The 17,068-nt window shown below is 36.3% G+C and overlaps 1 protein-coding gene across 3 annotated transcripts in view; it reads right to left on the minus strand.

Moving 5' to 3' along the window:
• The window catches only part of LOC121981409 (chromosome transmission fidelity protein 18 homolog), a 92,766-nt gene that overhangs the window by 35,622 nt on the left and 40,076 nt on the right, over nt 1-17,068 (minus strand). For all 3 annotated transcript variants that reach the window (XM_042533906.1, XM_042533905.1, XM_042533904.1), the window contains exons 13-19: nt 3,744-3,811; nt 3,592-3,660; nt 3,386-3,489; nt 3,226-3,307; nt 3,055-3,133; nt 2,893-2,980; nt 2,665-2,818 (exon numbers count right to left, since the gene is read on the minus strand). In XM_042533906.1, the coding sequence (XP_042389840.1) occupies nt 2,665-2,818; nt 2,893-2,980; nt 3,055-3,133; nt 3,226-3,307; nt 3,386-3,489; nt 3,592-3,660; nt 3,744-3,811 (644 nt within the window). The remainder of the gene's footprint in view (nt 1-2,664; nt 2,819-2,892; nt 2,981-3,054; nt 3,134-3,225; nt 3,308-3,385; nt 3,490-3,591; nt 3,661-3,743; nt 3,812-17,068) is intronic.

Genomic DNA, 17,068 nt, shown 5'->3' on the forward strand with positions numbered 1-17,068 from the left:
AATTACATCACTGATTTATTCAACATTATCTTATCATCATCTTTCCTTCAGTATCCATTCTAGTAATCGAAGAAATGATGTTTTTTTTCCCATTTCTTGAGAATATAAGTGTTGATTTATTCTTTTCTGATTTGGTTGCCCCATCTAATGGATAAGAAAAATTAACTAATACTTGGATGAAAATTATTTTTTGCATCTTCGTTGCAACTATTGATTGTTAAAATAATAATCCTAACCACTAGCACATAATTGAAGAAGCTTCGCCTAACAAAGTCAATATATAAGGATGGAAATTGAAAAATCTCCTATTAAATTTACATAAGCATTGATTAAAAATTGAATTGATTTTTAAAAACATACCGTAAATCAATTTTCATCATGATTATTGTCTAAACCCGAAACCGAACCGAACTGAATAAAATTAATCAAACCGAACTTTCATCAAAACTGAAGTAAACCTAAACCGAATCGAAACTAATCTAAAATCTTTTACTTGGCATACTTTAGTTTAAAATGATCCAAATTTACACCCTTCTATTAGAATTTTATTCTGTTATAAAATTATAAGATTGACAAATCAAATTTATTTATAAAATATAACCGTCAAATTAAGTTGTCATCTTGTAGATTTATAATGTAGTTTGTAAACATTGAATAATTTACATGATTCTCAATTACAAATATATTTCATTATTGAAAAAGATAAATTTGATTTTTCAATTTGTTTGCTTTTACAAACTATCAAACTCAAATTTTTTACACTTCAGTGAATCCAAATCGAACTGAATTTATTTGGTGAACAAACAAACTATATCTGAATTTTAATTTAGTTTAGTTTCACTTTTCATTTTGAACTGAATAAAGGATACCCTGACAAGAAGGAACGGTCAAATGAATGCTCTTCTGGAAGAGTAATTATAATATTATTCGGGCTAATAAATGTATCTATATACTTCTCTTTTAAAGTACCTTGGTGGATCAATTTATATTCTTTATGATTATTTGTAGCATTGACATATAGTTCACATATCAGCTCTCTATACAAATCGGAATGTGATGGCAAGCAGTAGAAAATAAAACTGAGTTTCTAGGTTGGCAGGATTTAGTCATAAATAACCATAAAATGGCATATCTAAGTAGACAAACTTGATATGGTGCCCACCACACGTGCCAAGCACCCATGTGCCAGGTGGGCCCAGAGGGGCCCACAAGGGTGCCTCCCTCTCAGTCACCCACCGAAGGTAGGCACGGAGGGTGGGCACCATATCTTAACTCTCTAAGTAGAAGGTAATAAATTGGATAGCATGAATGTGTTTTAATTTTTAAACATAAGTCATGAAGGTGAATCAAAACTTACACAAAGATCCCATACCGTTTGATAAAGCATAAGGGGTAAACAATCACACAAAATAAAACAAATGATCTCAAGGAGGAAAACATAAAATGAGAAAATTATATTATACAAAGATGACAAGTATATAAAGATTAGGGTCCCTTTTAAAAACATAAACCAAATAAATTTAAAAAGTTCAAGAAAAGAAATAATTCTATGCCTAAAACGACTCAATTGAATAAGGAAACAAACCAAATTACAACTAGGTAAGAAACAAAATTGAATTGAACTCCTACCAAAAATATCCTACATTTTGAATAAAACAATTCAAAATTTAAAGAATAACTTGTCCTCTTAGACAACAGAATATACCAAAACAAACTTTTATAAAACGTAACACTTTTAAAAATTAGATTCCTAAGTTACATTAACTCATGTGATTAGTTTATCTAGATGTAAATATATATTTTTGGCAAATCTCCATCTTAAAAACTAATTATAACATAAAGAAAATGTAATTATATTTTATATAATTTATTAAATGTATTTAAAACTTACATAACTTACTGAAATATGAATATAAATGTTATTAATAACTTTATAAATAGCATAAATAGTACTAAAATTAATTAACATTAGAATGTACAATGTAGCTAAAAATTTAATAAGTATAAAATTATAAGTAATATAATTTATTAATACAATAATATACATGTTAATATAATTTAGATATATTAACTCTAACTAATAAAAAAATAATTAATATTGATATTAAAAATATAATTAATTAAATAATATTCATATTAACTATAATAACATACCTTATTAATACAACTGATTTGTATAATTAATATCAATAAAGCATATTAATACTAATTAACATAACTAAAATTAATATAAAATATCTCATATTAATATATATATACTAATATTAAAGCTAATAATAAATGCAACTAATAAGCAATGTGAACTTATCAACCCAAACCCTAAAATCACTAGTTCAATTGACTAGGTTACCAATGTCTGGCCTTTTCCCCCTCACCACATAACCCTCCTTTCCCAACAAGATGTGATGGTCTTCACACAAACACTATCTGAACCCACTGAGATAAGTCAACCAGCATGGTTTCAACTGGTATCCACAAGCCCCATGTGTCGAGGAAGTGTCAATTTCAATTGAGAGGTGGAGCAATAAGCAGAAAGCTTGCCATTGATGGCTAAATGACAAGAAATTTTAATTCATTCTCACAGGTTTAGTTGTTTAGTTTAGGGTTTTCTAAAAATATACATAAACAAGGTCCTCTAGTTGTCAAATAGAAATAAGCACTTACTGGTCTCAAAGATGGTGGTGAAAGAATATGCAACAGTGGTGAAACAATATCTTCCACAAAAGACATGATAGAGAGATGTCGAGATATCGAGGGTGAAATCATAGTTAGCCAAGTCTTCAACAATTCTTTCTTCTCCACAAGTTGTGACCGACATCTAGAATGTTTAAAGAAGTTCAAGATCCATAAACCATAACAGAGAGAAGAGCATTTAGAGTTAGGAGTAAATGCCTGTGAAATGTCCTTGGCCACTCAATGTTTGGCTTTTCAACTTGAGCAATCAGCTGACTCATAGATATAACTAGAGGAGGTTGATAAGCTGAGACAAAAACACACTTGTTTTTTAAATAAGAAATGGCTAAGGAAGCTCAAAACTTAAACTGCAATTGTTACCAAGGAGAGACATTTGTTGAGTTCTCAATACATACTGAAGCAGCGAATCAGAAATGCCAAGCATGTTAAGACATTTAACCTTCATGTAGCACAAACAAGAATGTTTTAAGCTAACATATATAGGAAATCTGGAGGTAAAAGAAATCAAGTAACAGTCAAATATGAACTCACGGTTTTTCTCATCATGGGATCATGGTAAGAAAGACGTGGGAAATTTTCATGTATGCCATCCATAGTCAGTTCATATTCGCCACTAAATTCAAAGTTGTTAGATTTTAGAGATGTGATTGTATAGATAAATTAGTAACTATGACTCAAACAATTATATTACCAGTTAGATACAAGAGAGTATACAAACTCAAAATCACCAACACCATGTTCGCAACCACCATTGTTGAATTTCCTTTCGCCCTGCCGTGTGCTTTTTTGGAAAACCTATAATAAAGAGAATCTCCTTGAAAACATAAAAATATATTTACACCAATAAACTCATTAATACCTTAAATATACAATGACTGATAATTGGCATTTTCATACCTCTTTCCATACATCAACTGTGCTTCTTGAGATATCCTTTCTGCCCACAACTTGAGAACTAATGTCTGACTAAAATAAAACACTTGGATTACAGCAATTACTGGCCACTAAAAATTATTCAAGTAGAATAAAATGGTAAAGCTGAAACTTACAATGTTGAGGGTCTCTTTTTTTTTGTGAAGAAACTGAAGTGTGTTCAGACATGATCTTATATCACAATCTGCAATGTAAAATAGTAAATGTTACATTTTAAAAAGACTATTCTTGTCTGCAATAATTTTTGCTGTCTCCTACACAAAGTTTTGACTTTGGCCTAGGCACCCGAAGACTAGGCACCAATCTGGCTATCTGGAATACTTGAGTATGGAACCAGAATAAATGTACCATTCAATTGTATTTCTTGAAGAGTAATTGGTGTTAAGGAGCCTATCAATAGAGACAACAAATACCTATTTTGTTAATTGCTAGATGGCAAACAATACAAAGATCAAAAGAAAAGAAAAAAAAAACGTTTAACAAATAGCAAACAGTTGGGATTTACTGATTGTTGTTTTGCATAGAAAATAATATGGAGGTTGTAATAAGAAAAAATTTAGTTCAGGAGAACCTATAAACTTCTGAAAAATGTGAAGGTTGAATCTGGAAACCGAGATACCCATTCCATCCATCAAAATTTTTAAAAGCGTATGAAAGCAATATGTGGTCAACTAATTTCAAATAAAAAATAGGCCAACCATTAAATGTGAAAATAAACAATATAAAAAATATATAGAAATCAATGATAGAACAAATAATGTAACGCTTGCATTCAATTGTGTAGTAAACTTAGAAATCACTACACCATAAATTTAGATTATAAATGTGTTTGACAATTCCGAAAACTAATGCACTATAGAAAAAGAAATCACACAAGGTATTATCATTCGAGAGGGTGTCAGCACAAGAAATAGTTAGGATTCTATAATCTTATTTGATTTGATTCAACCTAAACCACAGAATGAACCATAATTTCCATATGAGGACCACATAGATCGCTTATCCCACATGTTGTATCTAACACATATAGGGGGTTGCAAATGCTATCTATAAAATGGATCCATCGCATATGCATAGGCAACTGTACAAGTGGCTTCTTTGAAGAATGTTTAAGATACTATATTTTATCAAAAGAGATTTTACAAAGAAAGTTATGAGCAATTGAAAGTCGGTTTTCAGTACTTTCCCTCTGTTGGTTCACAAAAATTACATAGAATGATGGATTAATATTGTTGTGAGAAGCAAGGGTAGATAGGTCTTTTTATCTTTTGTTAATAAGTTTCTTAGGGTTGTATGGCTATGGCTATATAAACATATGTAATTCGACTGGAAAGGAACGAATCTTTAAACTCTTTTTATTACAACATGGTATCAGAGCCAGGTTAACCCTAGTGCCGCCGTACCTTCTTTCTCTTGACGCCGCCTCATCTTCTTTCTCCCCGTCGAACACCACCTCCTTTCCTCTTCTCCTTTCCTCTTTCTGCTCCAGTCCCGACGTCTCTTCTGCTCGCGAACACTACGACGTCTCTTTTGCAGCCGCTCCCTTCGCACGCAAGCTGCCCCACCGTCGCCTCGCCATCGCCATTCGCCTCACCGGCGCCGTCGCCGTCGCCTTACCACCACCTCCTGTGCTCGCGAGAACTTCTTCCAGCGGCGACGTCTCTTCTGCTGCTCGCGACATCTTCCAGCGGCGTCTAGGGCACAGCGGCGTCCTCTCGCCCCTTCTGCTGCTCGCGATTTCCTCCAGCGGAGTCTTCTACTGCTCGCGATTTCTTCCAGCGGCGTCTAGGGCACAGCGACGGCGTTTTTCCTTCTTCTCGCGCCGTGATTCCACCTCCTCCGCCGATCTCTGCTTTTTCCTTTCTTCCCCGACGCCGCCACCTTCTTCCTTGTGTGGCGCAGGCAGCAGTTCCTCTTCTGATCTCCTTCTGTGGCGCAGGTTGTGATTTCTCTAGCGTTTTTTTTTTTTTTTTTTTGTGAGTGTAATGGCGGATAACGCTAGTGAAACCTCGGGGATTTCTGCGAATCCTATGACGTCTTCAGGACAGGTACAACCATTCTTTACAATGGCCGGCACAGGAGGATCCGGTCTTCAGATAGTATCAGAAAAATTGTCCGAGACAAATTATGCATCTTGGGCGGTTGCTATTGAACTTTATGTCGAAGGACATGATAAACTTGATATTCTTCACGGCTCTAAAGTAAAACCAGATGAAAAGGATCCTAGCTTTCGCACTTGGCGTCGTGACAATATTCAATTAATGACCTGGATACTTAACTCTGTTAGTCCTGGCATCAAACAAGTCATTCTTCATAACAAAACAGCGTATGACATGTGGAAGACACTGGAGCAGATGTATGGACGTCGACATGATATGCTGCGTACTTATCAGCTCAGCAGTCAAATTTTCAAACTTGAACAAAGTTCTATGTCAGTCACCAATTATTTTGCTACTCTGAAGGGGCTGTGGGATGAGTTTGACTACTACCGGATGGAAAATTGGAGTTCCGCTGATGATCATCAGAGATATTTAAAGCTTCTGGAAAAAGACAGAATTATTAAATTTTTGGATGGACTTAATGCAGAGTTTGAAAATTTAAAAGGGCAAATCCTTGGTCTTGATCCTACTCCCTCTCTAGAACAAGTTTACTACAAAATTCTTAGTGAAGAAGGTAGAAGAAGGACGATGAACAACAAGGGGATTTCCACTATAAGCCCTCCAATTGGGGAGACCTCTGTCTTTATTGGTTCTGCAAACAAGTTCCGACCTGGGGGAACAAAAGGACGAGGAGACAGATTTTGTCGGCACTGCAAGAGGACTAATCATGATTCAGATTTCTGTTGGGAAAAATATCCAGAAAAGAAACCTGAAAAATTTAAACATAATGCTAAGAAGGCTCCTAATAGTGGTAATATTGCTATCCAAAAGTTAGAAAATGAAGAGATTATTGGTTCCTCTGTGCCTTCTACCACTGGATTGTCTTCTACTGATATTGTTAACCTCCAGCATCTTCTCTCTCGGCTTCAGGCTTCATCTTCTGTCTCTACTCCAGCTCAAGCGCACACAGGTATTCGTAGCTTGGGATTAAGTGTTACTGGTCCCAACTTTTACAGTCCCTAGGTCATTGATTCAGGAGCTACAGATCACATGACAAATGCTGCTAACTCCTTTATTTCTTACTCTTTATCCTCTAGGCAGGAGAAAGTGATCATTGCAGATGGAACCAAAGCCACTGTTGCTAGCAAAGGTTCCATAAAACTTACAGATCATTTTTTCCTATCCTCTGCACTTCATGTTCCTTCCGTTTCTATTAATTTACTTTCTGTTAGTAGCATTACTAAACAACTACACTGCTCCGTAACCTTTTTCCCTGATCATTGTGTCTTCCAGGATCTCGAGACCAAGCAGACGATTGGGACTGGCCGTGAAGTAGGGGGTCTTTATTATTATCAGCTTGAAACAACATCTGCTCTGAAGTCTGCAGCCAGGTGTTTGGAAAATAAGCATCAAGAAATTCTTTTATGGCATTCTCGGTTGGGACATTTGTCTTTTTGGTCTTTAAAAATTTTATTTCCTAGTCTCTTCTTTTCTGTTTCTTTTCAGTCATTTCAGTGTGAAATCTGTCAGTTGTCCAAACATTGTAGAACCCATTTTTCCGAGTCTATAAAGAAGAGTTTGTCTCCATTTGATCTTGTTCATTCGGATGTGTGGGGTCCCTCTCCTGTGACTTCTTTGGATGGCTATCGATATTTTCTTTCTTTTATTGATGACTACACCCACTGTACATGGCTTTATTTGATGAAATCTAGGGAAGAAGTTCCTCGTCTCATTCAAAATTTTTGTAGAATGGTTGAAACCCAATTTAGCTCAAAGGTGAAGACTCTTCGTTCTGACAATGCCCGTGAGTACTTTGCACAGTCTCTAAATACTTTTCTTGAGGATTCAGGAATTCTTCATGAGTCGTCCTGTCCCTACACACCACAACAAAATGGAGTGGCCGAAAGAAAAAATCGTCATATTCTTGAAACAGCCCGTGCCCTATTATTTCAACGTCACTTACCCAAATATTTCTGGGCTGATGCTGTCCTTGCAGCTGCTTATCTCATCAATCGATTGCCATCTAAAGGTCTCGGGAACCGATGTCCTCTCACTATTCTTCATCCTGACGTAGAGTTGTTCTCCCTTACACCTCGGGTTTTTGGTTCTCTTTGTTTTATTCATGTTCTTGGTCCCAAGTCCTGTAAACTTGATCCTCGTTCTATACGAGGAGTTTTTATAGGGTATTCCCCTTGCCAGAAAGGCTACAAGTGCTTTGATCCTATTACTAGGACAAGATACATCTTGAAGGATGTTACCTTTTTTGAGTCCGAGTCCTATTATTCTCCTCAGTCTCGTCCTCAGGGGGAGAATACTACCTCTTCCTTTGTACCTCAAGTGGTTTCTCATGTGATTCCTTCTCCTATTTCACTGGATGTCATGGAAGATGGAAAAGATGCTCCATCACTGGGCTCACAGTCTTCACCAGATATTATTACTTACAAACGACGACGACACAAGCAAGGACCTACTGTTGATCGGCTAGTTGAATCGGATGCTTCGGCTCCTGATCCTGTGAAGCAGTTATCCTCATCAGTTGAGCCAACCGCACCTCGAAATATGGATGAGCTGAACCTTCCTATTGCTGTTAGGAAGGGCGTCAGGTCATGTACTCAACATCCTATCTCCAACCACATTTCATATTCTCGTTTGTCTCCTTCATATCACGTATTTGTTTCACAGTTATCAAAACACGATATACCTTCTTCCTATTATGAAGCTGTAAGGGATTCAAGGTGGCAGGAAGCAATGAATGAAGAAATGGAGGCTCTCAACAGAAATGGTACTTGGGAATTAGTTGATCCCCCAAAGGGGAAGAACTTGGTTGGTTCTAAATGGGTCTATGCTATCAAATATAACTCAGAGGGTGAAGTGATAAGATATAAAGCCAGACTTGTTGCCAAGGGATTCACCCAAACATATGGGGTGGATTACTTGGAAACTTTCGCACCAGTTGCAAAGCTGAACTCGGTCAGGGTAATTCTTTCTCTTGCTGCTCAATATGATTGGCCTCTGTTTCAGTTAGATGTTAAAAATGTCTTCTTAAATGGTAACCTTTATGAAGAAGTATACATGCTACCACCTCCTGGAATTGAAACAAAAGGAAAGGTTTGCAAGCTAAGAAAAGCTTTGTATGGGCTTAAACAATCTCCCAGAGCATGGTTTGATAGGTTTTGTAAAGTCATGATATTGTTTGGCTTTAAACAAGGGAATGCTGATCATACACTCTTTATAAAAAAGAAAGAGGACAGAACTACCATTCTTTTGGTTTATGTTGATGATATGATAGTTACAGGTGATGATGAGGTAGAAATCCAGGCTCTTAAGTCCAAGTTAACATCAGAATTTGAAATTAAAGATCTTGGATCATTGAGGTATTTCCTGGGCATTGAAGTCGCTCGATCAAAAAAAGGAATCTATGTATGTCAGAGAAAATATGTGTTGGATTTACTTAAGGAGACAGGGAAGCTGGGTTATCGGCCAGCGTCTACTCCTATAGAAGTAAATCATGATCTTACTAGTTCTAGTGGGGAGGATCTTACAAATCTGGAAAAGGGAACATATCAAAGGTTGGTTGGAAAATTACTCTATTTATCTATGACTAGGCCTGACATCACCTATGCTGTTAGTGTAGTAAGTCAGTACATGCATGCTCCTAAGACTATTCACATGAAGGCCGTTGACAGGATTTTAAGGTACTTGAAATCATGTCCTGGAAAAGGCTTGCTGTTTAAAGGAGGTGGTGATCTGAAGGTGGAATGCTATTCTGATGCAGACTGGGCTGGTTCTCGAGATGATAGAAGATCCACTTCTGGCTATTGCACTTTTTTGGGAGGAAACTTGGTAACATGGAGGAGTAAGAAACAAAATGTTTGTGCACGGTCTAGTGCTGAAGCAGAATATCGAGCCATGGCACATGGTCTTGCAGAGATGTTGTGGTTGAGTTTTCTGTTGACAGACATGGGATTAAAGGCTGAATTACCTCTCAGGCTGTATTGTGACAACAAGGCAGCAATCAATATTGCAAACAATCCGGTACAGCATGACCGGACTAAACACATTGAGATTGATCGTCACTTTATTCGGGAGAGACTTGATTCTGGAGAGCTATGTTTGCCTTATGTTAAGTCTGAGGACCAACTTGCTGATATGTTTACAAAAGCTATACCCCAAGCTGTGTTCAACTCTTCTCTTAGCAAGTTGACCATGTTTGATATATATATTCAACTTGAGGGAGAGTGTTGTGAGAAGCAAGGGTAGATAGGTCTTTTTATCTTTTGTTAATAAGTTTCTTAGGGTTGTATGGCTATGGCTATATAAACATATGTAATTCGACTGGAAAGGAACGAATCTTTAAACTCTTTTTATTACAACAAATATATACATCTGAATTCAGATGTATAGGGTCTGTCAAAATCGATTAGCATCTCCACTAATTGGCCATTAGAGGTAATAGAAGATTTACTAATCTCCTTAAATTGGGCCTTCACTTGTCAAAAAAATTGCAATCAATCATTTTAAAGTACATGTAGAAGCCTTAAAATATTATAGGAGAGGATCACAAGTTTTAGTGATTAATAAAAATTCTTCTTGATTATCTTTAACTGGTCAATGGGTAAGGCACACATTAAGTATGGACCAGGCTTTCTTGTGGCTGACAAATAACCCAGCCTAGATAGATTTGTTTCAGGCTCGTGCTGGCACAAGTATACCAGAACCAGAGCAGGGATTGGAGGGCACATCATATGACACATAATGTATCTCTTTTTTACACCAAGAGGTCATGTCATAAGACCTCTAAGGTAAAAATTAGATGGAATTCTCAATTCTATTGCTGGAAAAGGCTTTGTCTGTCTGACTATATTGTTTTACTTTCTATAATTCATGTTCCCAAATTAGCATGCAACACTGTGTCAGTCAGCAAACTAGCTTATAATCTTGATTGCACTACTATTTTTTCTACCACCTCTTGTCAAATGTAAGAGCAGGGATCGGAGAGAAAGATTGACATTGCTAAGGAGGATGGTGGACTCTACTATTTTGAGAATGGTGATCATGTGGAGAGACAAGCTAATATGACTAAACGTGCATCCTATTGATGTAATAATGTGGCATAGTAGGTTACGCCACCCTAATTTTCATCATCATAAACACTTATTTTCACATTTTTTTAATTAATAAAAATCTCAATTCCTTTACTTATGAAATTTGTCAATTAGCCAAACACATAGGAACATTATTTCCAACCAAACCATACAAAAGTCTCATTCATTTTTGTTGGACCCCGCGGGTGTTTTGATGTAATCAACCAAGTTGGTTAGGTCCTGCTTTGTGTTGACCCTGTGTCTGAGTGTGCAGGAGCTTAGGAGCGCAGGAAGTCGAGCGGAAGACGCAGCTAGTGAGAAGGACGGCACGAGAAGGGAGCCGACGGGCTCGGTGCGTCCGAAGGACGAGAGAGCTGCGGAAGAGTACACCGATGGGCGAGAAGAACATGCACGGCGTTCGAGGGACGTTAAGCCTGGAGGAAGACTGCTCGAGGAGAAGGCCAGAAATTGGGTTCGGGTGAGCCCTATTTCGGTTGGCCGGAATCACTCAAAAGAACGGGACTTCGGAAGACGAAGCAAAGAAGCAAGCAAGCTGGAAAAAGTTGTCAGCCAGCTTGGAGGCGCCTCCAGCTTAAGGGCGCCTTCAATGCCTGTTGGAGGCGCCTCGGACCTGGCAAAATTGAACCTTGAGCTTTTGGATAAAATTTTATCCGCCCACTCGATGGAGGCACCTTGGACCCCTGTTGGAGGCACCTTGGACCCTCGAGATCAGATTTCCAGAGACTATTTAAAGCCCCTGGAGCTAAGAAGTCAGTATCAATTGTTCATTCAACTCTGTAACAACTTCCTAGCAATAGTTCTGAGTCGTTAGTGTGTAAAAGGCTTCTCCGCCTTCAGCAAAGGAGACTTCTCTAGTGCGTTCTTTCATTGCCCTGGATTAATAACCCTCTTGGTTGTAACCAGGTTAACTCCCGGTCTTCTCTGTTCTGTTTTTTGTTTAACTGCTTTATTATTTTATTGTTATTGCACTTTTGAGTTGAAAAATCCGAGGAGGGTATAGTTTTAATTTTTTTTTTCAGACAATTCACCCCCTCTTATCGGCCTCCGCTGCACCTACAATTTTCTCTTATTCATAGTAATATTTAGGGACCTTTTTTAGTACAAATTATCACAGCTACTAGAAAGTTAATTACAGTTATTGATAATTAGACTAGACTATGTGGGGTTAATCTCTGCAAAGAAAAATGAGACTGTGCAAAAATAAAAAATAAAAAAGTTTGCTCTATGGTAAAAAAAAATTAAACCTCATCAAAGTCCTAAGAACTAAAATAGAAAAAATAAATTAAATTAAATTCATCCTAAGAGAGTGCTTAGCAATAAATGGCATCATTCATCAAAGTTCTTGCACACGCATCACAACAAAATACTATAGCCGAGAGAAAAAATTGTAACCTACTTGAGGTTGCTAAAGCCCTTATGTTCACAATATATGTTCCTAAATATCTATGGGATGAAGCATCATAAGTGCCTCACATTTTATAAACTACATGTCCTCAAAAGTTGCTCCTATGTCTATTCTACTTCAAACCTATCCATTGTTCTGTTCTTTCTCCTCTATCCCCTTAAAACCTTTGATTATACACATTTATTCATGTCAATTCCCAAAACTGTTCAAAACATGATCCAAAATCAAGTGCCTCACATCTTAAATTTATTTTTTAAAGAAAATTTAAATTTAAATAAATTGATACACTAATTGTGATCCTCATTTGGAAACAAATGAGAGTGGATGGATAAGCATGACAGAAGAAAGATGACTATCAAACTTTAAAGAGGCATGACTGATGTAGTGGTAATTGATATAATATATTATAAGTACAGCCTTGAATCACATCCTCTACAAGTGTTGAGGTAACTTGTCATGTTGTGAATTGTGGCGCTTGGTACTCTATGATCGCAACTATGATTCATCCTCATTACAATATCGGGCAAAACTTATGGTTGTTGGGAGATTGTTGGTGCAATCGTCCTTAGGTCAAGGTTGACCAGTTTAACTAAGTTTGAGTGGATTCGAGTTTGAATTTCGATATTTGGACAATATGTGAGAAGAAATCAAGTAGGTCAAGTTGACCGAATACTTGACAGAAGTCAAGCAAATTATGAAGGACCGGATACACTAGAAAGTCCTAATGAGAAGTTAGGCAAAGAAAAATCCAAGTTGGTCACAAAGGATCGCACGTTGATAAAGAAAAACCCTAATTGAGGTTAGGTAGGGTGGAAGTCTATCGAGTGACTAGTCCTAACTGCGATTGGGCAAAGGAAAATCCAAGTGGGTCCAGAAAGATCGCACGTTGGCAAGAGTAAAGCCCTAACTGCGGTTAGACAAGGAAAAGTTCTAACTGAGGTTAGGCAGGTAGAAGCCTACCGAGTGACTAGTCCTAATTGCGGTTAGGTAAAGGACAATCCAAGTGGGTCAAGGACCTCACTTGGTAATCAAAAGTCCAACCAGATTCAATTGATGAGTAGGAGCTCAGAATATTGTTCAGATTGTAACAGAATGCCACCAACAATATAGCTACAACTAAATTGATGAGAGAAACGACCTTGGGATCTTTTGGAGTGCATGTGCAACTTACACTGTTAATCTCATACTTGAAAGTATTGGCACACTTCTACGATATAAAAAGGCCATTAAGCAATCCAAGTCTTTTATCATTTTCATTTATGTTGACCATAAGATTTTGTCATTGATGAGAAGTTTCACGAAGAAGAGAGACATAGTCCAGCCAGGAGTTACCAGGTCTGTATTAAATTTCCTCACATTGAAAAGTATAATTGGAAAAAAAAATCTTGTTTACAGGTCATGTTTACAAGTGATATGTGGGAGACATGTAAATGGTCAAAAACAAATAAAGAGAAATTGACTTACTCTCATGAGCATGAATTTGTGGAATGGTGTGACACTTTGAAAATATTTGCTCTGTAAGAGTTCTTCAATTGGTAGATGGAGATAGAAAGTCATCTATAGGGTTTCTATATAGAGAGCTTCTTCAAGCTAAAGAAGATATCAAGGTGGCTCTAAACAACGTGAAATCAAATTATCAACCTATCATAGTGATTATTGAGTCAAGAATGAAAAGGTATACTTAATACATTATTGCATACTATTTTTGTTGAATCCCTATTTTTACTATAAAGATAGTTCTATTGCTCTTTATGAGGAGGTCGCGACGGAGATTTTTGAATGCATGGAAATTTTGCATGTCAATTAGTTAGATCTATAAGATATAATTATTAACAAGGAATTTGCAAAATATAAAGACAAGACTGGATAATTTGGAAAAACATTGACAACAAAAGCATGTGAAAAGAAAGATAATACATTTGATCCATGTGCATGGTGGAGTACATACGATGCTCACACACCCAACTTTCTAAGAGTGGCATTGAGGATACTTTCATTAACTACAAGTTCATCTGGGTGTGAAAGAAATTAGAATGCATTAGATGGAGTAAGTTTTAAACTTTAAGTTTTTAAGTAAAGTAAAGTATTAATTTTTAAAGTTTATATTCATGTTACTAATTATAATATTTACTCTTTTTTTTTAAGATTTATATAAAGAAAAGCAATAGATTGGATGTTAACAGATTGAACAATTTAGTACTCGTCCAATTTAATACTAGATTGTTAAACAAACAAAAAAAAGAGAAAAAAGGAATGTCGATGTGCTTCTTGCAAAAGATGTTTCAAATGCATGAGGTTGGATTGTGGATGGTGGAGATGATGATGAAGTTGAACTAGATTCCGAACTCACTTGGCAAATGGTTGAAGTGGAGCTGATGAAAATCTACATCCCCGAAGAAGCTCTAAAGTGAGAGAAATTCACGAGGATGATTTTGCATCCGAAGAAGAAAAGGAGGATCACAATGATGATGCTGAGTTTCTGTCAAATGAAGAACAAGTTGTTGAAAATCATGGAGAAGAAGTAGAATAAATACGTGATATTTATTAGTTGAGTAATTTTGAACTCATTTTAAATTTGATGTTATTATGTTGGAGTTAAGAGTATGTAATTTATGTTGATATTGTGGAATCCGCCTAGCAGCGCCTAGTCCCGCCTAGGCGTTGGGCGCTGGTCTAACGTCCGACTAGTGCCTAGCGAATTTTAAAACCTTATAGTGAACACATACCACATAATTAAATCTATAGTTAAATATTAGCAATTATATATCATTTAGCAGGGTTAACTAAGAGAGGGAGTTATATATTAATTAATATTATTAGTTTATAACATAATTATATATTGATTAACTTCATTAAACATCATAGTACTAAATAACTAACCATACTGTAATTAATTAATACTACTGTGACTAATTAATTATCCGTCTTACAAACAAAAGTTTCCACTTTGACACATTAACAGCTCCCTCTCCTCTAAATAAGACAAAAGTTTCCACTTTGAAACATAAGCAGCTCCCTCTGCTCTAGATCTCTTCCCTAGATGACACGTTCCTCCTTGGCCCCTTAAACAATATATTAATGAATTATTATATTAAAATATTTTTTATAACATAATATAATTTGCGATAACATAATTAATAATATCTAATAATAGTATATTTCTAAATCATTCAAAGTATTTAATAGTACATTTGTGTCTTGTATTCAGTAGTATTCTTATTTAATTGGATCTATGGTAGATTAATAATAATATTAAAACTATTTATTAAAAATAACTTCTTAAATCATTATTCATTAAGCAATTTGACAACCACCATATCCGTACTGCTTCTCCGCATCTCACCTAGCCAAAGCCTGCTTCGTCCTCCAATATCTGCCCTCCTCTACCATCAATAGCTGATGGTCCTCCAACCCCATTCTTCATGTTTACAAACATCCAAAGGCTCGTTTTCTTCTCGGTTTAATTGGTTTCATATCAATAAATCAACTGAATTTTTAAATCTTATTTCATCCTTAACACACTATTTTCCACCAATTCCCATTGATTTTTGGGGGGAAGTTGTTTATTTAATCTCATGATTTTGATATATCTTTGAGAAATTGGACAATCTTGGATCAGAAGACTGATTGTAATCCAACTGGTCTGATGTATAATGTCTAAGCTAGTTGCTAAATTGATCAAAGACGATAAGAAAAGCAAGAAAAATAAGACAATAAAAAAAAAAGACCCATGAGCAACCAGAAGAACTTCGGCGAAGCAACAAGACTCAGACACAAGTAACAAGACACCAAGGATGCAACGAGAAGGACTATTGCACAGTAGACTATATATACAAACCTTCTTCTACATTTATTCCTCCATGAGCAACATCCCAACAGCACCCATGGTCTCTGCATTCCTCTTTTGTGAGCAACGAAACATCACAAAAAGCACAAGACATTGCAAAGACTGCATCGAAGCATACTAGGGATCCAATACGCATTTTCCACTTTCTTATCCGCCTCCTCATCTACCTCACACTACTCTTCCTCCTCATAATGACCAAGAGCCAATTAACACTATAGTTATTTAAGGCGTGAGGCGCCGAAAAGCGCATAGGTGCTATGAGGCATGAGACGCACAACGCAAGGTGAGGCACACGCCATACCAAAGTAAGGCGATCTAGGTATAAATTTTTACAATTCAAACATATATGAGAAATTTCTACCAAAATATTTCACTAATAAAATTATAGTCCATAAAATATTAAACACAATTCAAATTTAAAAAAAAAAAATCTTCCTCGATCATATCATTATCATCATCAGATTTGTATAACTGAATTTTCATCAGTTTCCTTGGACCAATTTCTTCCTCCTCTTCATCAATAAGTTGGCTCATAGAAGACCTTCTCTTAGTTCCTTTTGATGTAGTTGCCCTTACTTCTTTTGAAGAAAATGAAACTAGAGATCTAAAACTATAGGCATTGTCACCAACTCCAGAAGCCCGTGCAACTTCACTCCAAGTTAAATTGTCATCATCAAATACTAAATCAATTTCTTCATAAGTGTTAGCATCCAATCCCCATCAACTATTTATTATTATCGTCTATATAATCCAAAGAAATAAGATTGACGAAGTCACACCTATCATATCTCCCCGTCTATCAAGTGTCTGATAGGTGGAATAGTCGGTTTACCAGATGTTGGTATCTCCCCTTGTTTGTCGAGTGTGTGATAGGTAGAGTAGTATGCCAAAAAGTCGATGGTGTGTTCCCCTGTCTGTTGGTGCCTAGTCCTTTCCATAACCAATTTTATTTGATCCATCCATCAGGGTATCCACCAGTTTGTAT

The sequence above is a fragment of the Zingiber officinale genome, chromosome 5A (genome assembly GCF_018446385.1).
Source record: "Zingiber officinale cultivar Zhangliang chromosome 5A, Zo_v1.1, whole genome shotgun sequence".
In the NCBI taxonomy this organism is placed as follows: domain Eukaryota; kingdom Viridiplantae; phylum Streptophyta; class Magnoliopsida; order Zingiberales; family Zingiberaceae; genus Zingiber; species Zingiber officinale.